The sequence below is a fragment of the Hemitrygon akajei genome, chromosome 4 (genome assembly GCF_048418815.1).
Source record: "Hemitrygon akajei chromosome 4, sHemAka1.3, whole genome shotgun sequence".
NCBI classification, from domain to species: domain Eukaryota; kingdom Metazoa; phylum Chordata; class Chondrichthyes; order Myliobatiformes; family Dasyatidae; genus Hemitrygon; species Hemitrygon akajei.
In genome coordinates this window covers 75,833,131-75,857,067 of record NC_133127.1, presented here as the reverse complement: position 1 = coordinate 75,857,067, position 23,937 = coordinate 75,833,131, and the positions used below count along the sequence as shown (strand labels likewise).

The 23,937-nt window shown below is 40.8% G+C and overlaps 1 protein-coding gene across 3 annotated transcripts in view; it reads left to right on the top strand.

Moving 5' to 3' along the window:
* The first annotated feature begins 70 nt into the window (after window positions 1-70).
* The window catches only part of fhdc1 (FH2 domain containing 1), a 92,670-nt gene continuing 68,803 nt past the window's right edge, over window positions 71-23,937 (top strand). Inside the window, exons 1-4 of one of the 3 annotated variants that reach the window (XM_073042882.1) lie at window positions 1,967-2,049; window positions 14,880-15,019; window positions 17,043-17,673; window positions 22,787-22,848. In XM_073042882.1, the coding sequence (XP_072898983.1) occupies window positions 17,134-17,673; window positions 22,787-22,848 (602 nt within the window). In that variant the 5' untranslated portion in view covers window positions 1,967-2,049; window positions 14,880-15,019; window positions 17,043-17,133. Of the gene's footprint in view, window positions 180-1,942; window positions 2,050-14,879; window positions 15,020-17,042; window positions 17,674-22,786; window positions 22,849-23,937 lie in introns of those variants that run through there. The other 2 variants (XM_073042881.1, XM_073042880.1) reach the window with 2 other exon arrangements.

Here is a 23,937-nt window from a genome sequence, read left to right as displayed (position 1 = left end):
ACGCTGCCATCACCTGGTGAGGCTGTGCGCATGCGCAGCGCTGTTGCCGGGCTGAGGACGCGAGCTTCCCCGGAGTTGAACGGCTGCACCGACCGATCGGCGGCGGGAGACACCCCACCCCACCCCACCCCACCCACACCCCACCTTTGTCTCCCAGTCTGGCCGGCGCAGAGTGAAAGGTAAGCCCTCGAATGCTTCACACGCACCCAGCCCGCGAGTGAACAGGAGCTGGTGTGCGGCATCATTGAATCAGCGGTGCAACCGGTTGTTCAGTCCGCTTCAGAGACCCGACCCGGTCTCCAGCTCCGACGCGCGTATATTTCAACTTGCACATGTATTCGGCTCAATTGTTTGGATGTTGAGGTTTGGGGGTGCTGGGGAAATGTGTGTGTGGTGGGGAGGGGTGGGGGGGGGGTACGTGGTTCCTCTGGACCGTGTGTGCATCCCAGTCGGCGGGTGCCAGGGGCAGGTTTGTCGCCGATTGCACGCTGACCGGCGGGCCGCCCTTTTAGTCATCTCAAGCCATGGATGCAGGATCTTCGGGGGCGGGGGGGGGTGGGGGGGAGACGGGAACCCAGTGTAGTGACCGACTGGAGAAGTAGCCCGATCGTTTTTATTTTTGAGTTATGAATCACTTGGCAAGGAGCATCAAGGTACCAGTGTGGTGGTTGGCTGCAGGAAAAGGGGGCCTCGCCACGCTGATTGCGGCACATTGCATTCACATCAGCTCCCCTGGTTATCTATTGATCTTGAGCGGTTGTCGATAACTGCCGCCTCGCTCGTCTTTTCTCTTTAGAGAGAGAGGCTGCCCGGGGAGACTTTCTCCTAAGAGTGAGGCGAGCTCGCAGGTAGGGCGACGAGGGCTGTCCGCGGGGGAGGGAGGAGGCACAGTTTCGTGTCTGTGCCACTTGCTTTTTATCTCTCAGTGGGGACAAAAGGCTGCTGTATGGGACAGAGATCACCCGGGTAATTAGGCTGTCAAACGGGGACGATCAGATGAAGGGATTGAGCGTGGAAACGGCTGCTAAGGAGTCCAGTGTCGTTTGCTGTGTTTTTGTTTAAATCGGATCTCGCGTTCCAGCAACAGACATCCCACGACCCAAGTTGCCGTCAGCGTATGAGTGAGTGCTGCCGCCCCGCACGCAGCCTCTCTTCGCGCTGCTCGCTCTTTGATCCTTAAAAGAGCAAAGTAGGGAATTAGACAGGTCAGATATATGGTTTCTGCGTTTGAATGTAAACAGACGGTGTCTTCTTCTGGTGGTGGTTGTTTCCTAAGCACGCTTGGACAAGTGATAAGAACGCGATGTAGGAGGGTAAAGAATTGCAAGTTTATACTCCGCACTGCGGTTAAGGCAATGTTTAAAAGTATTTTAATAATAACTTCGTACTGCAGTCCTGAAAGTCTCTAAATTTAGCAGAACCCAGACTTGCCCTAGATAGATAGATGTCCCCATGGGATAGTTCTCTCTCCTCGAAGCCACGGGGCTCGAGCATTATTTTTTAAGGTAAAAAAAAAATCAGAATTTTGTGTTGGTTAGATGATGTTAGATAAATGTCGATGTAACGTGTTACTCACCCACTTGGGGAAGATGCTTTGTTTTTGAGTTACCACCCACTTCTGCAGCTTTTTGGATGCAAATAATTTAGTTTTGATTCTGACTGGAGCAAGCCCCCGCACCAGTTGAATAATCCTTTTCGGAAGCGATTCATCTTATGGTTTTGGCGACCTTTATCATAGAGAGTTTGGTGAATGATCTTGATGTTAAAAAGTTTAGGCTTTCAGAGAAGGAATCCATCTCCAAGCATTTGCTCCAATATCATACACTGTAATTTGAATCTTTTTTTTCTCTTATTATTTCACAGTTCTTTTGAAATGCCGTGGTATGCATTTCTATTTTAAGTGTCAGGTTAATATTGCTAATTGACCTGGACCGAAGTTGTGCAGCAGTGCATTCCAAATACTGTACAGTGTACCCGAACCAGAAACACAAGTGATCCCTTCGTCGAATAACAGGAGTAACTGGAAAACCTGTACGGGGAACAAAGGAGGTAAAGAACAGGCATTTATATAGCACCATAAACAACAGGACTAAAACGACAGTGCAGACTGCTTTTGGCTAATAACGTACTTTTGAAATCTGTTGATTTCCTACAGGCGCATTGATAATAATACTGTTGCTTTTTGATTTGTACAAGCTAGGCTCCCTCCTGCTTCAAGCAGGCAGGGTTGTATATTTCCCGTGCCTTTTTTTTTAATAACCTAAAGAACTTTTAAAGGACTTGCTAATGAATCTGGTAACTGTGAGTAAAATATTACGGTTGACCTTGAACAATGAATGAACTCTTGGTGAATCCAGATCATGTATTTTATAAGGAAAAATTGATGCTTGACAAACCTTTAAATATTTAGAGGGCAGAGTGCCGATTAAAGATGATATTTATCCGGATCTCAGTGCCATACAGCTGAAGACCAGGGGTTTTGATTCATAGAAAGGCACAAAATGTTTTGATCACAATGGAGCTGCTGTGGTACTGTGTGGCAGTGGGGAAAATACAACATAGGAGCCGTCAACCCATTTTACTGATTTTCTTTGTAGTAAGATCGATTTCTGTCCCAAATAGATTTGAGTATTTGGTCAGGAAATGGCGATCAGCATTTTGTGTTGATGAGTGCAAATTGGTGACAATAGAAGAGGACAAACTGGAACTATTAATTTATCAGCTTTAATGTGCAGAGGCAAATAATTAAAATGTATTGTTGGTTGTTTAAAAAAAAACATCGGCAGTCATAAGGACGATAGATTTTGAGTTGTATGTAGCAATATTGAATTTGTGTGGGGGGTGATTTGTTTGTGTTCTTTAGTGCCATGATAACAGGAAGGATAACTCACCATTACAAAAGGTGCAGAATAGGCCACCCACATAGCTTTTAACTGCCCAGTCACCAGGAGAGGCTATGGCCACCATTGTTTACCCTGGAAAGCCTATTGAGCTGCTCTAGTTCCTTGAGCATATTGACTAGTGCATCCCTGTTCACCATGGCCTGTGACAATGAGTGATTTGGAAAGAGGCTCAGCTGAGGGAAGCCATTTGGATGGATCAAATTGCTTAATATACAGGGAGGTTAATATTTAGAATGGGCTGTCCAGCGAGGTATGGGCTCTGACGATGCCAGTAATTTCAGAGAAGTCAACCAAGCTTTTGGTAAGAAAATCAATCAGTAGTCAACAGTGTAACATTTGCCACATGGATTGCAACGTACCTTCAATATCTTGTACATTTTTGTGTCTCTTAAAGGGCAGCTGTTATATTAAGGAGACTGTTAGGTTGCATTTTCATAAAATCATAGAAAATTGCTAGTTGTGTGGCATCCATGCACAGTAAGTAAGGGTGGGTTTATTATGATGAATAATGAATGATGTTTCATTTAACATGGTAATTTTACTGGTTTTGCATTCTTTTTGGGATTTTTTCCCCTATGAATCCAGTGGCTGTATAGTTAAACTTTTAACGCTCAATCTGCAGTAATGTTTTTTTTTGCGGTTAATCTTTGTTAGAAAAAATCTCTGTGCAATATCAAGTCTTTTTTTGCCCAAGTGTGGAACCAGGAAAGTAGGACACTCATGAAATACTTCTGAGTTTTAAATTTTAAACAGTGCTCATCCTGTTAATAGGATGCTGGGTTTCAGAAATTATACGCCAGCGTTCTGTTACTTCTACCCTAGAGATACAACTTCTGGTGGCAGCATTTTTAGATGTGGTGGCGAATAATGGTGTGCTTGGGAACTGGTAATGCAGGACTATGGTGGGCTGACAAGACTTTTAATGAGGAATACACAAGAAGCAGAAAGTTGCTTTTCACTTTGAAAAAAACCATTGCTTGCCCACCCTGGCCCAGTACAATGCACACAATGAAGCATTATGTGCCCTGCTCCTGGCTCCCACTGTTCCTCATGGCATACAATGGGTTAAGAATAAAAATTAAATGACCAAACCACAACGGGTGGAACATTAAAGTACTGAAGAATAACTGTGGGTATGGCTGAGTCTTGAGAGAGAAATTGTGGTGCAGCAAGTAAAACTATTACAATTACCATTGTTCATAGAATAGACAATTCATTGTTCATCCTTTAAACACACCCGCCCCACATTTACAATAGCCACAGAGTACAGACACTGTTTCCCTGGTAGTTGTGGGAGGGGTCAAACTATTCAATTCAGTTCCAACCATCCTGTGGGCTTTGTTTGCATAAATGTTTGATTGACAGGTCCTTTAACTTTGAGTCATAGATTTAAACCTCAAATAACACAGTTAAATTTTGATAAAGCATTTTAAAGTTCTTGGTCCTGAAATTTGGTCTGAATCAAGCCATTGGATGGAGTGAAGCTGGGAAAGGCTGTTGTTATCGGTAGAATCCCAAAGTTTTAGTGTTCAGGATGCTTCAGTGTTCAGGTTGCGTTTACTTTGTAGTATGGTATAGGTGAGTTTACTGCTGTGATTTTACTCCATAATTTGGTTCTTGCATTTTATCCTTTCACTAGAGTTAGGTAGGTAAACCAGTGGCAAATGAAGTTGAAAATATTATTTTAAAGTTGTGGAGTATTCTTTAGGATCTAAGTTTAATAGAATTTAACCAGAGCGATTAATACTTGGAATGATCTTTTTGCTGGAGAGAAAAGTAGTTTTTTTTACTGTATCAGAATCACATTTCTTATCAATGACGTATGTCATGAAATTTTTTGTTTTATGGTAGCAGTACAGTGCAATACAAAATATATTGTATTGTACAATAAGAAATGAGTCTGTCTGTGTATATATATTCCGGCGGGTGTACAGTTGTTCAGCATTGGACTTGGATGGAATCCTCCATGTATTTTTAGTAGTTTCTGGGTCTTGATGTCAGCAGCTTCCAGTTCATTCCTTGGCCAGCACACTATTGCGGCTAGGTATCTTTACTGGTAGGGCGAATGTGTTGAGGGCTCTGATCTTGTACTTCCCATTCAGCTGGCTTTTAAAGATCTACCTCACTCTTTGGAGGTACCTGGATGTTGCAGCCTTCCTTGTGTCCTCATCACATCTTCCATACACTTGCAGGATCCCCAGGTATTTGTAGCTGTCCTGCACATGTGGTATGTGGCCTTCAGGTAACTCGACTCCTTCAGTCTCGATGAGTCTGACAAGGGTGTACAGGAGAGACTTTGATATGTCATTTGGACTGGAAGAGTGTTGCTGGATGGTAGTGAAAAGAGGCAAATTCATCAAGACTGAAAGAGTTGAGTTACCAGATGTCAGGAAGATGGCCCCTAAGGATGATCTGCCAGGAGAATACCTCAGACAGCAGGCAGGGGACATGGAAATGGAAGCGGCTGAAGCAGAGCCAGAGGCCATGGTAGGACAAACCATGCAGGGGATATCACCAGATATCAGAGATGGATGACGTAAGAAAGTCTTAACAATGGCTGGAAATGGCAGGGTTGAGGGACAGCATGGGGGCACTGCTCATGGCAGCACAAGAACAGGCACTGAGCACAAGAGTGATAGAAGCAGCGGCCTATCACACCAGACAAGACTCACGATGCAGACTGTGCAAGGAATCCACTGAAACCACCCAGCACATGGTAGCAGGGGGCAAGATGCAGGCAGAGACAGCACAACCAAGTCGCAGGAATTGTGTACGTAAACCTCTGCACTGAGTATGGATTGGACACTCCCAAGTCCAAATGGGAAATACCCGAGAAGGTAGTGGAGAATGACAGAGCTAAGATACTCTTGAATGTGTATCTCATGTTTGCATTGGTGTATTGTCTTAACAGTAACCTTTTAGACCACAATAAATTGGATCAATATTTGAAGTCAGTGTTGCATTTATCTAAATGTAATTTCTTGAATCCTACGTATTCCACCTACTCCACAGACACTTTTCAATTTGACAGCTTTTCAGTTTTACTGAGCTCTGTTTTTCAAACTGTCTTCAGTGTCAGCTCTCGGACAAAATAATTCCTCCCTCTGCAGAAACCATCCTCTTAATTAGGCAATAATTTATGAAAAGCTTAATTAAGAGTTGTTGAATTAGTAGAGTGTAAAGGGTCACAAATGTCAAACCATTCTCCGTTGGCTCCAGGGTGCTGACTGTGATGCACTATCTGAAAACCATTAGTTCTGTGAAGTTAATCCCCAAGAAAGAGATCTTTTTGCTTAACATTACAGTTCTTAGCCTGTATTTATCAAAAGATCTCGTGTGGCGTTTGTGAAATCCTGAAAAGTGGCAAGAGTTCACCTCACCAGACTTATGTCAGTGGCAACTTGACTGAATACCTACTCAGATCTTTCTTCCATAAGTTATTTCCATTTTTTTCAAATACTTCTCTTGCTCTGTCAAATAACTTTACAAATCTTGGTGAAATGCTGCACCCTCAACCAATAGTGCTCTTGTGATAGTTGTGATAGTCCTGTTTTAGTGTGCCTACTGTTGTTTCAATGACTGGTGTCCTTGGAAAGTCTGCATTCGGTCCCTCCTTTCTCCAAACTCTCAATCTTTAAACCATCCCTGCAGTTGGCACACATGTTCATTCCTCCACCCACTTCCTCGCCACATCTCCATGCTTTCAATTTTGGCTTCTTCCCGACCTTGATATTTGCATGCATTTGCATTTGCATGCTGGTGTGTATTTGTCTTTCAATTCATGAGCCCTCTGCTTCAGAAAAGGTAAACTATACTCTTGATATATCTCTGAGTATGAAGAATATCTCAACCTACATTTAGTGAAGGTGCAGTGATTTGGCTGTGCTAAATGAATTGCTTCCTATTTATATGTTTTGAAATTTTGAAGATGTATCAAATCTATTATTTTTCAGTGATGATTAGGCAAATATCATGGAAGTTTATCTAGTGAATATATGAGCAATTCAGATGGGAAAGGACCCCATGTCTTCTTTCTGTTTTAGGCTGAATGGGTTGGCAATGGAAGCATTGGGTACCTAGGTTAGAGCTCTCAGTGATCGGTTAACAGAGATCAATATGTACTGTCATACTAGCTAAAGCTACTTTGTGAATGTACAGGGGAATAACCTGATTCACAGAAACACATCCTTTCAGGATTAGGGAATTGGCAGACCTAGAAGTTTGCCAGATTACATGGAGTGCCTGTGATATTCTCCATAAGACATAATTTGTTTCTAATTCAGTTTGAAAATAACAGACCAGCTATGTTGATTGAAAATGAACTTAAAAGGGTGGATTTTTTTCTTGCCCTCTCTGTCTCTAAATCTGGAGACGAACTATTGTACTGATACATAGCAAAGCAAAAGGAGATGGTCAGGTCTGTGCTTGCTGGATTTCTTGGAACTCCAGGCAGATTGTATCTAGGCTTGTATATTTGCCTATTGGGAAATGGTGTTGTAATAAATTGGAACCAGGATTACCAAATCTCCACATTCTTCCAGATACATCTATTGAAGATTTTAATAGAGAGGCACCTGAAGAATGTTGAAGTAAAGGCCTTGTTTGTTGACCCTAACAGTCCAAGGTCCTGAGATGTGTTGGGAGATGGTGCACTAAGTGCCAATGTCAAAGTTGAGTTTATTTCCGTACAAATACGCATGTGTACCGGCTGCACAACATCCACAAGAAAGCCATAAATTAAACTCAAGTTAGACAAAATTATGCCAGAAATATTAATTTTTAGAATCACTGCGCTGAGTGCTCTCTGGCAATAGCCAGGAGTTTCCAGCATCTGTGGACAGGCACTCACTTGCAATTGTGCTCAGCTTTCTAAGGTGATTTTTTTATTAAGGTGTGGTTAGTGCCGTGTGCCCAATGCCGGGAACTGGTCTTGGGAAGGAATCTATGCAAGACAAGTAACACACAGAACATGAACCACAGAGTCCCCGAAACTGGGTCTGCTGCCACTGTGCCAGATCAGTGCTGATCTTTGGATGGCAGATGTTCTTGTATGGGCACGATTTAATCATGTAGCTGGTGGCCCTCATTGTATGAACATTTCCCACTTTCTCTTGAGCTTTCCCAATGGAGGAAAGTAGCAGTCTGTCCCTTTTAAAAAAAAAAAAAGCCATGGGTTGGTTTGGTTTAATGATTTCAGGATACGAAGCAGACTGACTTGTTTTGAGATGAAAAGAGTTGCGATGATCCCTGGATATTGGTATTAACCATCATAATCTTTTGTATGATCACAGATCTGTTAAATATTGAGAATAGAACCAGTTGTGGTTGCAGAATTTATCACCAGCTAATTCCTGGAACGAGAGAGTATTCCTGTCAGAAATGGCTTTAGAATTTATATCAAATCTGCTTTAGAATCAAAGTATAGTACATCTGTTTACCCTGTGTTTGGATTTCCAGAAGACATTTGATAAGGTCCCACATAAAAGGCTGGTGCTAAGATAAGAGTGCATGGTGTTAGGGGAAGTGTGTAAGCATGGACTGATAATTGGATATCACATTGAAATCATAAGTGGATATTTTTCAGATAGTGGAGTGATTAGTGGAGTGTCTGATGGATCATTTCTTCACCCTCAGTTATTTACCCTTCATGTTAAGTGTCCGGAGCAGGGGCAAAATGGAAAGTATCCAAATTTGCCAATTGCATGGAAGTAGATGGGAGAGCATACTTGTGATGAGGATATTTGAACTCTGCAACAGGGTGAGTGGGCAAAAACTAATCAAATAGATGAGGATGATGACATTCATTTTGAAAAAAGGAATATAAAGATAGGTTATTATCTAAGTGCAGAAAGGTTGTGGAAGTACAAAAAGATCGAGGTGTTTCTTGCACAAGTTGCAAAATGTTAGCAGGCAGGTGCCGCAAAAAGTTAGGAAGGCAAATGGCATATTGGCTTTACTGCATGATGGCTGGAGTTTACACACGGGATTGTCTGGTTACAATTGAACAGGGCAATGGTGAGGCCACACCCAGAGCACTACGCACAGTTTTGGTCATTTATTTAAGAAAGGATATAATGACATTGGAAGCAGTGCGAAAGGGATCCAATTCTTGGAATGAGAGGATTGTTCTAACATGAGTGGTAAAGGAAATCAGCTATATATTCTTTGGAGGTTAGCAGAAAGTAGGGTGTATCTAATGAAATGTATAATATCCGAAGGGAGCATAAGAAGTCAGTTATTGAGCTGTATCCTCTAGTGGGAGAATTTTAAGTGAGGGGTCTTAATTATGAGATAGAGTGATGATTTGAATCTTAAGAACTTTCTGCAGAGGGTGATCAATCTCTGGATTCAAGATCACTTTAGGTATCTGAAGAGGAAGTAGATATATTTTGGGAGATTGGGAAGTGAGGGCAATTTAGAACTGGCACAGAAGAGGAGATGAGGCCTAGAGCAGGTCAGTCACAATCATGTGAAAAGGTGAGTTATGCTTGAGCGGGCAAGAGGCCTTTTCCTGCTGCTGTTCACTTATTTTCACAGGACAATATTGACTCTGTATGTGGGTGAGGAACAGAAGCATGCCGCTCTGCCATTCAAGCCTCCACCATTTAGTCAGTTCATTGCTGATCTGATCATCGTCCTGTCTACCCTCAATATATATTTATGAGAGTTAAGAACTCCCCAAGAAGGGACGAAAAGCAATACTACCTGGGTTTGGTAAAGTTCTTGATAACATGCCTTTATGATATATCTATTTGCCAAGCTGTCAAGAGAAGATGTATATGGCGTTCAAAAAAATTAAGTGAGTGAATGGTTGCTCGGGCAAAGCACTTGGGTCGGTGGAGACAGCAAAATACTTTCTATCCTTGTAGTGTCAGCATAACGCTTTACAGTGTCAGCTGCAGGATCGCAGTTCAATTCCCTCCACTGTCTGTAAGGAGTTTGCATGTTCTCCCTATGACCGCGTGGGTTTCCTCCGGCTGCCGCAGTTTTCTCCCACATTGCAAAGGTGTGCAAGTTAGTAAGTAGTGGCCCTGTTATGTTGGTGCTGGAAGCATGGTGACAATTGCGGGCTGCCCCCAGCACATCGTGGACTGTGTCAGCCGTTGATACATTTCACTCTGTTTCAATGTACATTTGAGAAATAAAGGCACTCTTAAGATCTCAAATCTTTTTCTTTGTTTAACTGGTGGATTTAGTCAAACTAATGATTTGTTCTTCCCCTAAAATGATATAAAAGAACAGGGATTTTGGGAATGAATGGGAGAGGGAGAAGGGGAAAAAAAAAATGAATACTTTTCAGTCTTGCTGTAATCCATGACATTGCGAAAGGCCACCAAATTTCCCATATCTTGGCACAGTGGAGTTTGGCAAAAGTCTTGTAGTCGCCTCTAAACTTGAGAATATGAAATTCTTCCTAATAACAAATAGCACTTCTCTACAATTGACTATTGACTCAATTACCAACAAGCTTGATATTCCTTTTAAATCTTTGATTTCATTTAGAGATACGGTACAGCAACAGGCCTTTCCAGCACAATGAACCCACACCACCCAGTTGCACCCATATGAGCAATTAATCTACTAACCCCAAGTTCTTTGAAATGTCGAAGCACCCAGAGGAAATCCACGCAGTCGTACGCAGTGAAAGTATGAACTCCTTACAGATGGAGTCAGGAAATAATTGTTACATTACCTTACATTTGGATCCTCCAGGAACACATGGGTTTGACCGCATTATTGAGGTCATATGACAAGATTGGTTTCAAAATAATCATTGCAAACCCCTTGACTTCATGACCTGTTTACTCTGCATTCCCCTGCAGTGTGAGAATCTTATCAACATGATGATGGTTGAGATGTGCTTAGAAATAAATACAAATGCATTGCAAACAACTTCCCACAGAGGAGCAGTATGAACAGTATATTTCTGAGCCAAGTTGCATTGGCTGAATACGCAGACTGTATTTGAAGGGAAGGTTGAGATGGTTTCTTCTGTAAAAAGAAAAGAGCCTTGGTAAATTGATGATTTTGTTATAAGATGTAAGTTCCATCACCCAGGCCATAGGTGATGGGAACTTCCATCTTATAACAAAGTCATCAATTTACCATCAGGAAAGGTACAGAAGCCTGAAGACACACACTCAGCAATTCAGGAATAGTTTCTTCCCCTCTGCCATCTGATTTCTGAATGGACATTGAACCCATGAACACTACCTCATTTTTTATAATTTCTGTTTTTGCACTACCTCTCTTGTTTACTGTTTAATATACATATATACTTTAATTTTTTCTCTATATTTATCATGTATTGCATTGTACTGCTGCCGTAGAGTTAACAAATTTCATGACATATGCTGGTGATATTAAATATGATTGTGAAAAGTTAGATGAGTTTAAAACAGATTTCATTTGTACTTTCCTATTCTCTCAGAATCCTGGATGTTTTTCAAAGAAGAGGGAAGAATAAAGATGGACATTAGATAGAGGTTTTTTAAAGTTGCTCTGTACTTTGTAATGGCTGGAATATCACACAAAAAAATAACTGCCACCCATTCCCAACCATGTAAGCAGTGGAGCTGCTCCCTCACAAATCCAGTGATCCAGGTTTCAATCCTGATCTGTGGTGGAGTTTGCATTTTTCTCCTTGTGACTTTGGGCCTTCCTTTGAGTTTTTGGGTTTCCTCTCCCATATACAAGGTGCATGGGTTGGTAGCAATGCTCTCTCTCATTTTTTTTTTACACTTGCATGGACCAAACATTGTTCTTAGTAGGAAATTTTTACATGGTTTGAAAACTGCGTGGCACTTTAACTAAAGATTATATAAAAGAGAATTCCAGCTGTGCAGCAACAGAGGCTATGTGTGCAGGAGCATTTTGGTTACTGCGCAGCCTCGCACCTGCGCAGCTTGGAGCAATGGTAGGTAGATTAACTGGGTGCTCTGAATTGTCCCTAGAATATAGACGAGTGGTCATATCTGAGGAGAGTTGACAGGAATGTGGGGAGAATTGTGTGGAATTTATGCAGGATTTAGTCAAACTACTGATTTGTTCTTCCTCCCTTCTTACCACCTTCCCCCACCATCACAGGATGGACACTTTTCTTGGAGTTGGAGGATGTGTGTTTGGGTGAGTGGTTGGGAGGAATGGGGCTTATTTTGCTGTTGTTGTTTTGTTGCGTTCTGTGCTGCTCTGCTGGGCATTGTGGGTATGCTACATTGACACGGCTACATGAGGTGGTATTTGCGGGCTGCCTCCAGCACAACCCTATGTTGTGTTGGTTGTTAACTCAAATGACACATTTAACTGTGTGTTTCGATGTAATTGCCATAAGTAAATCTGAATCTGAATGTGAGGCACCTTTTGATTTAAGAATTCTTTGCTGCACTCAGTTCATCCTTCCCTCCTGTGACCACATGGAATTCCAGTTTGCTTCCTCCTCCCAAGTAGATTAACTGGTTACTAGAAATTTCTCTATTTCAGCTGAGTAGCAGAATAGGGGGAGGGGGAGGAGTAGAGTCTATATGAGGGAGTAATTGACTGGAAATTCAGTGTGGAGATGGGATGATGGGAATTCTCATCAATAAACTGTAGTTTAAAACATATATAGAGTTAATCTTGCATCATTTGTATCTGAATAATTAGGGATGTTTCTTGAGGGACAGTCAAGGACATTATGGATAAGTTAAAGGAATTTATTGATTTCTTTATTAAGGTACAACACAGAGGAGGCCCTTCCAGCCACACCACCCAGCAATCCCCCAATTTATCCCCAGCCTGATCACGGCACAATTTACAATCATCAGTTAACTTACCAACCAGCACATCTTTGGACTGTGGGTGGAAACCAGAGCACCCGGAGGAAACCCACACAGTCATGGGGAGAATGTACAAACTCTTTACAGGCAGCAGTGGGAATTTGTACTTACTAACTTGGCTTTTCTTTAGGGATTGATAAGAGGGCCTTTGAGTATTTAATGCAGCTGTATTTAATACAGCTCCATGTGATTTGGCACTTAGGATCATGGCACCTGGGCCAAAGGATTTAGTGGGCTTTATGCAGTGGAATTTCACAGAGTTGAGTGTTAGGCACTCTGATTTTCATGGTATATTTTGTGGACTCTTCTTGGACTCTATATTTAAGGACGCTTGTAAATAATACCAAAATTGTCAGTGATTGCAAAGGAAATTGTATGCTGCAGTAGGATATTGGTGGAATGTCACATGAAGTTCAATCTGGGAAGTGCGAGGAGAGGCTGTTCCAGAAAGCAAACTAGGAAAAGGAATTAATAGAAACTGAGAAGTTCAGATCTTGGAGTGCATACTTCATATTCCCAGAGGTAATGGGATTGGCAGATTAAGGGATTTTTGTCTTTATGGCCAAAGTGTTGGGCATAATGTAATGATCAGAGCGGGCACAGAGGATATGAAGGCACTAGAAGACACATAGGAAATTTACGAAGATGTCGGGGTTGAGGAATTTTAGTGAGTGAATAATCAGTCTGCATTTGTTTTCCATATAAATAATGATAGTGAGGAGATTTCATTGAAAAGTGTAAACTTTTGCAAGGCTGAACAGGACAAACAGTAATGGACTATTTCTCGCAGCAAAGAGGTCCATAACTAGGGAAACCATTAAGTTAATTTGGTAGGAAAAGAGCCAAAAAGGAAAACTTTTTACCAGAAATGATGGGGTTCTGGAATCTATTGAACTTGAAAGGTTGGTGTCAGTAAAGCTGCTTGTTACATCTAAAAGGTAGCTGGATGAGCCTGAATCATGCAGGGCTAAGGGCCAAGCATAGGGAACTAAAATTGCCCAGGTAATCCTCTTGGCTGGTGTAAATGTGGTGAGTTGCATGACTTCTTAACATGCTGTAAATTTCATTGTGAACTGTACAACTCTCACCTTCTATGATGCAGATCTCTGCCTCAGACAGGAATCAGATGAGCTGTCTTTAAAGGCATCCAGCTGCTCCAAACATACTTTCTGATCTCAGAGCTATTGTATGTGTCTCCTTCAGTGCAAAAACTGTTTAAAGTCAATCTTAGTTGGAAGTTGTTAAAGCTCAGATACCTCTTTGTACCACTGGTCTGATTCCTTTCAAAGGCAACCTTTTTGCCTGTCTTGGGATTGACGAGAAGGATGCCATTGCTTCATGGGGTCCAGGGACTAAATAGTATCTGTTGTATCAGAAATAGTATTTGAAAAGTGTCAGTTATTTTGGAAAGTCATTGGACACCATTGAGATCAGAGAAATGGAAACAGGATAACATGGTGTTTGCATTCAAAGAGGTAACATGATAGGTATGAACAGTCATGAAATCATTATTAATTTACACTGAGGGCAAAATAATGGAATTCATGATTAGAAGTAAATTTGAAAATCATTTGTATAACATTTACCAATTTATGTTTCATGAAGGGAAAAACCCTGCCTGAGAAACTTCAGTGATTTTAACCGAGGAAGGGCTGTGGTACCCTCAACGATATTGTGAAACGTCCAGTATCAAAAGATTCTTTATGAAGTTTCAGATGAAGGGTCACTGCATTAAACTCTGAGCTTTGCGATTTCAGGGTAAACCCTGGGAATGAAGAGGAAATAAATTGGAGGATAGTTCAGTGAGTGCTAGCTCAGAGAAACAATGGATTGTTCCAAGGATTAGATCTGTACTGCTTCTACAGATTATTGAAATTATCTAAGAAACTGGGGCATGAGGAATTTTTCCACCACTTGTTCTTTGTGAACTTAAACAAAGAAATATTTTGATGTAATTCGAGTGGTTCATGTTTAACTTATCGAAATTTTGAAGTCTTTTTTTTGAGTGAAAATTCTTGAGTAACTAGGTCTTGTCATTTTAGAACCATAGTGCAGATGTTGGTCTTTTTTTAAAATGCTTTAGTAATGTAATATCTTTGTCTCATGAACTTTGTCTATTCTATAGCTGCTGTACGTAAACCCATTTCTCTGTTTCTCATAGCTTGTTTTCAATTAAGTAAATCATGTGGGAACTTGTGCCCTTTTCTTGCCAACCACAAAGAACATTGTTCCCATATTGAAAGAGACTGATCATTTTTCATGTAAGCGATTAAGAGATATTTGTAAGAAGAATGCTAGTAGGTATGCACAATTCATTACATTTTTGATTATAATTTATTTTTGAACTTTACATTTCCTTCAAGCACAGCTTGAACTTGTCAGAAATATTTGATACTCTGTTAGCACTGAAGTTATCATTCTGTAACATTGAAGTAAATTATTTGATAAGCATGGTTTATGGGATTACAAACTCAAATAATTTAGTGGAACTCTCAACTTAGTCGTGTGAGTGGATATTAAACTGAGATTAAATAGAATTACAGGTTTCCCCTGCAATCCGAAGGTAGAGCGTTCTTATGAAACCATTTGTAAACCGAAATGTCGTAAAGCGAAGAAACAATTACCATTAATTTATATGGGAAAAATTTTTGAGTGTTCCCAGACCCAAAAAAAACCTATCAAATCAAAGCAAATAACACTAACATATAGTAAAAGCAGGAATGATATGATAAATTTACACCCTATATAAAGTAGAAATATTGTAGGTACAGTGTAGTTTCACTTATCAAACTCAGGAAGGCAGCAAGCCAAAATAAGTTTGGAGAAAAAAAATCCACACGTACACGCATACGCAAACAACTGCCCACACAAGGCTTCATGGTCATTGTAGTCTTTCTCGGGGTAAGCAGATGTATAAAGCGGGCGTCTTTTTTTCGTTAAAGCAAAAATCCTCTTTGGTTAGCGAAAATAGGTACTAATGTAAGTCTTTCGTAGCAGCGAGTTGTTCGTAAAGCGAACGTTCGAAAAGTGGGGGCCACCGGTACCAGATTTGGCCTTTATTCTTGATCTTTACTGAGTTAGCAGATGTCAGTTACCTGCTAACTCAGAAGTAGGGGAAAATGTTGAAATTTAACTCAAGTTACTTAATGGCTAATATTAAATGAATTCCAATTAATTCTGCTTGGTTCCCAAGTAACATGGATGTGGAGTCGCAAAGTGACAACACAAAATGCTGGAGGAACTCAGTGGGTCAGGTAGCATCTATGCAGAAAAATAAATAGCCGATGCTTCAGCCGAGTCCCTTCATCATGACTGGAAAGGAAGGGGGAAAATGCCAGAATAAGAAGGTGGGAGGAAGGGAAGGAGTGTAAGCTGGCAAACGATAGGTAAAACAGTGGAGGGGAAGGTTGGTAGGTGGGAGAGGGGGAATGAAGTGAGAAGCTGGGATGTGAGAGGTAAAGGGCTGAGGAAGAAGGAATCTGATAGGCGATGGCATTGGGCCATGGGAGAAAGGCGAGGAGAAGGGGCACTAGGGGAGGTGCTGGGCAGGTCAGGAGAATAGGAGAGATAAATGGGGAATGGAAAAAGAGAGAAGGGGAGAGAGAGAGAAATTACCAGAAGTTAGATAAATCAGTGTTCATACCATCAGGTTGGAGGCTACCCAGAAGGAATATGAAGTGCTGCTCCTCAAAGCCAAGAGTGGCCTCGTTACAGTAGTAGAGGAGACCATGGACGGACATGTCAGGATGGGAATGCAAATTGCCTAGTTGCAGTCTCCATTCTTTTTTCCACATAGAGCAAAGGTTCCAGTGAGATATGAAGTGATTCTAATATTTAAAAGTCTGTATCTGAAGGAGAGTCCAAATCCACAGAAGAAATTAGAACCTTGCAACTAATGTTATCACATTTTTATTGTTAATTTATGAAAGGTGTGGAAAATTGAAATTTTAACAAAAATGAAAGTGGATTTGGAAATCAAAGAACTGCAGATGTTGAACATCTGAAATGAAATACTGACAAATCTCAGCAGGTCTGGCGACATCTGATGAAGGAATTTTGACCTGAAACAGTAACACACTTTTCTCTTTCTATGGATATCACATGACTTGCTGAGTTTCTCCAGTATTATCTCTTTCCATTTCAAGTCTCAGGTCATTTTTGGTAAATGTGTCGTGGGAATCCTGGCCGATGTTTGATCCCCACCTGCCCCAAAAAATGAGCCTTGAGTAGAAACTGTAAGGAGTTAGTCAGTTTTGAGGGAAATACTCCATGCTGTTGATTATTCCCTTAGCTAACATGAAGGGATTTTTCTTTTGATCAATAGATCCTGGTGCTTTGGTGGATGAACCATGAAAAAATATGACTATTTTGGGACATTACACTCTTCGGTGGATTACATGCAGAAAATCCTGTGAATGATAGAAGTTATCAGCAAATGTTGGAACAATGGCAGTGAATTAGCCCCAGCCTTTAAGGATCTTGCAAGGGGTTGGAAAAAGCCCGATTATTTTTTCTTTTCTTGGATTACAATGCAAGTGATGAGTTGCCTGTCATTTGTAAATGACAAAGAGAATGCAAGTTCTGCATCAATCTCTGATTTAATCCCTGAAGCATCGACGCCATCACCTTCACTTCCAGGGCCTCCACCACCACCACCTCCTCCTCCTCCTCCTCCTCCACCACCTCCTCCTCCACCACCACCGCCACCAGGACTCCCTCCTCCGCCATCGGGTTCCCGAGCTGGTCGTCAAAAACGAATACGCAGTTTCTTCTGGAAAACCATCCCTGAAGAGCATATTCGTGGAAAGACAAATATCTGGACGATTAGCGCAAAAGAGCACTCTTACAGGATTGACACAAGGACTATTGAGGAGCTGTTCGGTCAGCAAGATGACGTCAAAATTAAATCTGGGGCAGCAAGTTCAAGATCTTCGTTTAAAAGCAGCAACAAAGAGGTAAAGATCCAGTTTTCTGTGTTTTAATGCAAAATACGAATTGTTTTTGAATAAGTTGCTATACTTTGTTCCCTGATATTCCCCATCCTGACCTTCCACTTCTCACCTTCCTATTACTTTCCCCAGGGACCCTCCACCTTCCCTTTCTCTTATGGTTTACTGTCCTCTCCTATCAGAATCTTTCTTCTCCAGCCCGTGGCCTTTCCCACCTACCTGACTTCACTTATCACATTCCATCTAGCCTCCTTCTCTTCCTCCCACCTTTTTATTCTGGCATTTCCCTCCCTCCTTCTCAGTCCTGAAGAAGGGTCTCAGCCCAAAATGTTGACTGTTTACTCTTTTCCATAGATGCTGCCTGACCTGCTCTGTTCTTCCATCATTTTGTGTGTGTTGCTTTACAATTTCTTTTTGAACTATTGAACTTCTTGAATAATGTGCTGACACAATTATAAAATGACAAATGTTTTTAAACTATTCATAGGAAAAGGATAATTAACATTTTAAAGGACAGATGTTTTTTGTTTTAAATATGTGTACCCCTTCCCCAAGTTTCTACTGCACAATCTCTGGGCAACAAGCCCTTTGGAATACCCATAAGCAGCTGTTCAGCTATGTATCTAAATGGACACGGCTGACAGACTTATCAGTTGATAAAAGTGGTTGGCATGGATACAAGGAGAGTAGAGGGTGGAGTCCAATCATAGTAATTGACAAAGACTCAGTTTTTGGTGAAATCCAATTGTGACCTAACACTTTACACATCTGTGGATTTCAGAACATGATTTAAATTTCATTGCTGTAGTCTGTCCATGATTCCTGATATTCTGCCCTCAAGAGCAGGGTTAGTTACCCTGACAACTCTTGACCAGTAGCACAAGGCAAGAATTAACTCCTGCCTGAGCAAGGACATGGACTTGCTGCAATTGGTCTACAGCAGCTGTGATTCCAGTGCCTCCCCACTCTAGATAGACAGCTGCAAACCATACATCAGGCTGCTGTTCATCAATTACAGCTTAGTACTAATGACAAAGCTTCAAGACCAGGGCCTTTGTACTTCCCTCTGCAACTGGATCCTTGACCTCTTCATTGGAAATCACAGTCAATGTGGATCAGTACTGACCTCCTCTTTGCTGGGAATCTTTGCTTTAGTTTGCACTCTTGTGGCTAAGTGCAGCTCAAATGCCATCGAAGTTTGCCCATGACACCACTGTTGTTATAGAATCTCCGATGGTGACGAGTGAGATTGATTTGGTGGTTGAGTAGTGTTGCAACAAAATCCTCACACTCAGTGATAGGAAAGCCAAGAGATTGACTGTGGACCTTGGGAAAGGAAATTCGGGAGAACACACAAACCGATTGAGGGGGTCAGTGCTGGATGGGGTGGACAACTTCAAGTTCCTGGGTGTCAACATCTTGTAGGATCTATCCTTGGCCCAATAGATGAATGCAATTATGAAGAAAGCATGCCAATAACTCTACTTCTTCAGGAGTTTGAGGAGATTTGGTACAGTATGTCACTAAGACTCTTATCAATGTATGGATGAAAGCATTCAAACTGGTTGTATCACAGTCTGGTGTGGGGGCTTCAGAGGTTTACAGGCTCAGCCACAACTTTTCAACACTGACAACATCTTCAAGAGGCAGTGCCTCAAGAAGGTGGCATCGAGCACTAAGGACCCTCACCATCAGGACATGCTCTCTTGCTGCCAGCATTGGGGAGGACGTACTGGAAAGAATGTGAAGACTCATTCTGAATAATTCAGAAATGCTTCTTTCCCTCCACCACCAGAATTCTGAATAGTCCATGAACCCACGTGCATTATACTATTTTATGTCTTTGCACCGTACTGCTGCCGTAAAATAGCAGATTTCAAGTCAGTGATAATAAATCCGATTCTGATTTCTCTGCTGGGATCTGCTTTGCTGTCCGCCCCTCCACTCTACTGAAATCCAATGCCTCCGGCTGCAGTCTAATGTCACAGACTGTCCTGCTAGACATTCTGCTCAGTTGCTTGGTGGGAGACACTTCAGGTAACGAAGCTTTGCTGATAAATTTAGCCGAACTTCCACATCTCAGGTTTTAAAGGATTTTTCTTGACCATAAACTGGTGCTCTTTTCATTCCTTCTCCCCCTCCTTCAATACTGTTGCCCCAATCTCTTGATAACATCACAATAATTAGCCATTAAAAGCAATATTGCAACATTTAACCAATGAATCTGATTTCTACCATCTAAAAGAATATTCATACAAATTATAAGCATAGTTTACAGCACACTTACTTTTGAATTTTAAGTACAGATCTGCAGTTATATTTATTCATCCTCTTTATTCTCCTCAATCATTCCAAAATGAAATGTAAATCTATTCAAATGTTTAAAAGCACAGGTTTTTTTTAAGATAGTTTAGATAGTGAATTTTGTAAACCTTTTAATTTTAAGATGGATTAAACGTGCGATTTTAGTGAAACAATATACTCCCAGTGTAAGAGTTTCTCAAGATGTTATACAGATGTGCCAAGGAAAAAATTGCAAAATCGATATTATAGCAATAAACTTTAATGGTGTTTTAATAACATTAATATGAAGTTAGTGGTCCAAGATTGTGATTTGTGGACTGTGCTCTTTTTCCTGAATAATAATTTGGCTAAAGCAATGTAGAATTCCAAAACCTGCCAGCATTTTAGCTCATTAAAAATGACTCTGGTATACTGGAGAGGCTAGGTCAGCCAGAGAACTGGGAAGATGACGGGAGGTACAAATAGTCTAACTTGTGGTGCTCCTGGCTTCCTGGTCATTAAAGATAATCACTTTAAAATCAGGAGGTGGAACTGTATGATTACTGTTACTCCAACCTCGTGATAACATCACAATAATTAGCCAGTAAAATCAATAGTGCAAGATTCGCCCATTGAATCTAACTTCTACTGTCAGGTTCTGATGAATCTGATTTCTAAAATCAGTATGACCATCCGGATGCTGAGTTTGAAATTCATCTGCCATTCTGGCAAGACGTGGGAACAGACTCTGAATGTTTATTGCTGAAAAGTAAGAAAAGACCATTGGGCGGTCAGGTAATTAAAACTGTTCCCTTCTACATTTCTCACCAATGAACTGCATTGGCTCACTTTGAACAGGCATGATGCTATTCCAATATTTGTAGTCTTGTCCCAGAAGCTGATTACTTGTTGTCTGTAATGTGCTGGAGCTGCAGGGTGAGTGTGAAAAGAGACCACAGAGGGGTAGAACGCCGATGAGGGAAGAGCTGCAAGCTGTAGTTTGCACAAGGAATAACAATGCCAGGGGAGAGGATGAAGGGGGTCAGCAGTAGAGCTTGGAGACTAAACATGGTTCCAAAAACAAAATGGTGGGATATGGCCATGGTGAATATTGCTTCTTCTTTTTAACTTTGCAATTTGCGCACTCAGTGCACAGTTTTTAAACAAAGAGAGACAAGTAAAATGGTTGTAACATTGTACTCTTGACCTAGCTGGCTTAACAAGGTGGTCCAATACTGTGTGTCCTAGGTGGTCATGCTAATTGGGAGATGGCAATCATCAACCCGTCAAGAAATGCATCCCTTTAGTTTGCTACTTCCAACGTTGGTTAAGAGCACTTAACTTAATTTGACGGAAGTGTATATTGATCTTGTAGAAAATATGTTCCTCTGAGAAATTCACCTTGTTCCGATCTGAATGGTGGTTGCCTTTTGAATGAAATGATCATTTAAGATGAGGTAGTTCAGTTGGGATAAGAAGGGAGTCAGTTAGCTACCTGATGGAAATTTGCAGATGGGGGTAAGTGGCGAAGTTATAAAAACGTTATATTGACTGGCTAAATGCCACAAAATGAGAGAACCGAAGAGCAGATGAGGAAAAAATATTAAATGTTGAAATAAGTTGTGGAAGAAATATTTAAAATTATATGGCTGTGCTTTGGGATTTTATTAATTACATAATGTTGCTTATCCTGGTGTCCTAAACTGGAGTGGGAAAATTATTTAATTCTCTAGATCTCCTGTCATGAATTTAGCACGAGGTCCCTGGACTGTAGACAAAGGCAACTCTAGAGAGAACAGGGGAGAATCTTCATAGAAAGTAATTATTGTTTATTCTGAATATTTTCCCCAGTTTCCTGTGGAGAAAGTGGGTGAAAGCACATCTGAGTTCAGATTGATATTTAATGCATAGCGATCAGGTGCATTTGTTTAGCTTTGTAAAGAATACATGGTTCAGCTATCTTCTGTTCACATGTTGTCTCTCCTGTATGTCAAACTTGCACTGAATTCCAACTAGGAAATATTGAATAAGTAGATATGCACCTCTCTTCCGTGGAAAAAAAGTTAATTTTTAAATGGCCTCCTAAATCTAAATTACGATTTGCAATATTGTAAATATTATTCTTTCCCATATAGGGTACAAATAAAAGAATATGTCAAATGAAAACCAATGCTGTAACTAGATTTCACCTTCCTCTAACTAAAGCACATCACTCTGTATTTCAGTTTGTAGTTCTGCAGGTATTTTGATCAGACAAAGTGAATTACTTTACTTGGAGAGTAGAACACCAGATCAGCTCAGTGATTGAGAAATACAGTGTAGACAGCATTGCACTCACTAGTACTACAGCAAAGATAACTCTGCTATATCTTTAAAATAATTCAGGGTTAGTATCTCTACACCTTATTTCAGAATCAGGTTTATCATCACTGGCATGTGTCGTGAAATTTGTTAACTTGGTTTCTTACCATTGGGAAATAAGGAAATTCAAAATGATTAGGACAATAAATTGAAAGTACAAAATTTGTGTAAATGCCAAATGAGATTTTAAAAAGGCACGTCAGAAACAAGTCCTTTTCAACCGTGCATTGCCTTACTTGAAGTTTTGTGTCATCATTTGTGATATACCTTAGCCATAATTTTCCACTACATTTCAGCACATAGTTTTAGTTGGCACTATGCATACTGTATGTAATATCCACAGTGCACAATCTATTTCAAGTGCTGTGGCTTGATACAGTATATCATAATTGTTTAATTGAATCCAATTGTTAATAGAATGCTGGTACAATTTTGATTGATTTTGTTCTGAGTTGTTTTATTCCTTTTATCGCAGATCAATATTCTGGATGCAAAAAGAAACATGAACATTGGAATATTTCTGAAACAATTCAAAAGGTATGACGTTTCTGAACCACTGAAATATGTTGTATTTTCCCCTGTACAGTAAACTCAGGCAAAGCTTGAAATCTTGCTAATCTGTGTCTGCCATGAAGTGCTGGTGTAGAACAGACTAACTATATTGCTTCAACTTTAGGACGTGTATATTAGAGAAAGTAATCTTTTGGTTTTATAAGTAATTTTGATGTCAGACTGGACGCATACTAACATACCATTTGAGTTAGTTTTAGGGGATCATTTTCCAAAACTAGAGCAATATTGTTGAAGCTTAATAACCTAATGCCCCAGAGCAACATTTACTGCATGGAACTAAACTTAAAGGTCAACTCTGCATTGTGTGAAATGCATCAGAAGTGCTCCCTGTGATCAATGACTTTCTACCGTAGTAGCATTGGGATACATTTTGCTTTTCAGTCATATCGGTTAATTCAATCTCTGTGCTAAACCTGGCCAAATGATCTATCTTGTTATCTTTGCTTTCCTGGAGCTCTGGAGGTAGCTAGAGTTACCATTCCCCAAACCCTGGTCATCTTCAGTCTTGTGTTCAGTTAGTTATTATCTTGGAAGTCTACCTTCTACATCGAGCCCATGCCATCTATTTATTCCTCATTGACAAGCAAGCAAACAGATGGGCCCGAAGAGCACTGGAGTTGTGTTCTTGTTTGAACACAGGCCATTAATGTTGTTTGGCGCTCTCTCACTAACTCTCAACTCCTATTCACCTGAGTATGTTTGGAGCCACATCAGTTGCTGGTTCAGTAAAGGCTTCAAGCTGTAATTCTCATCCTTGTGTTCAACGTCCTCCAAGACCTCACCCCCATGTCTGCAGTCTGCTCTAACCTTGCAGTCCTCAAAGACCTGAGCTTCCACAGTACTGGCATCTTACAAGTTCTGTAATTTTTTTTCCTGAAATCTCTTTTTCTCTATTACTCTCTTGAAATAAACCATACGGTTAGCCAAAGAGGTAATCTCATATTTTTTCACATTTGCTTATGGTTTAGAAGAAAGCCATTTGTCAGTCCCTCAGTGTACCATTGCTTTGCTCACATGCTTAGCAATTCCACCTAAATTCTTCTGTGCCTCACC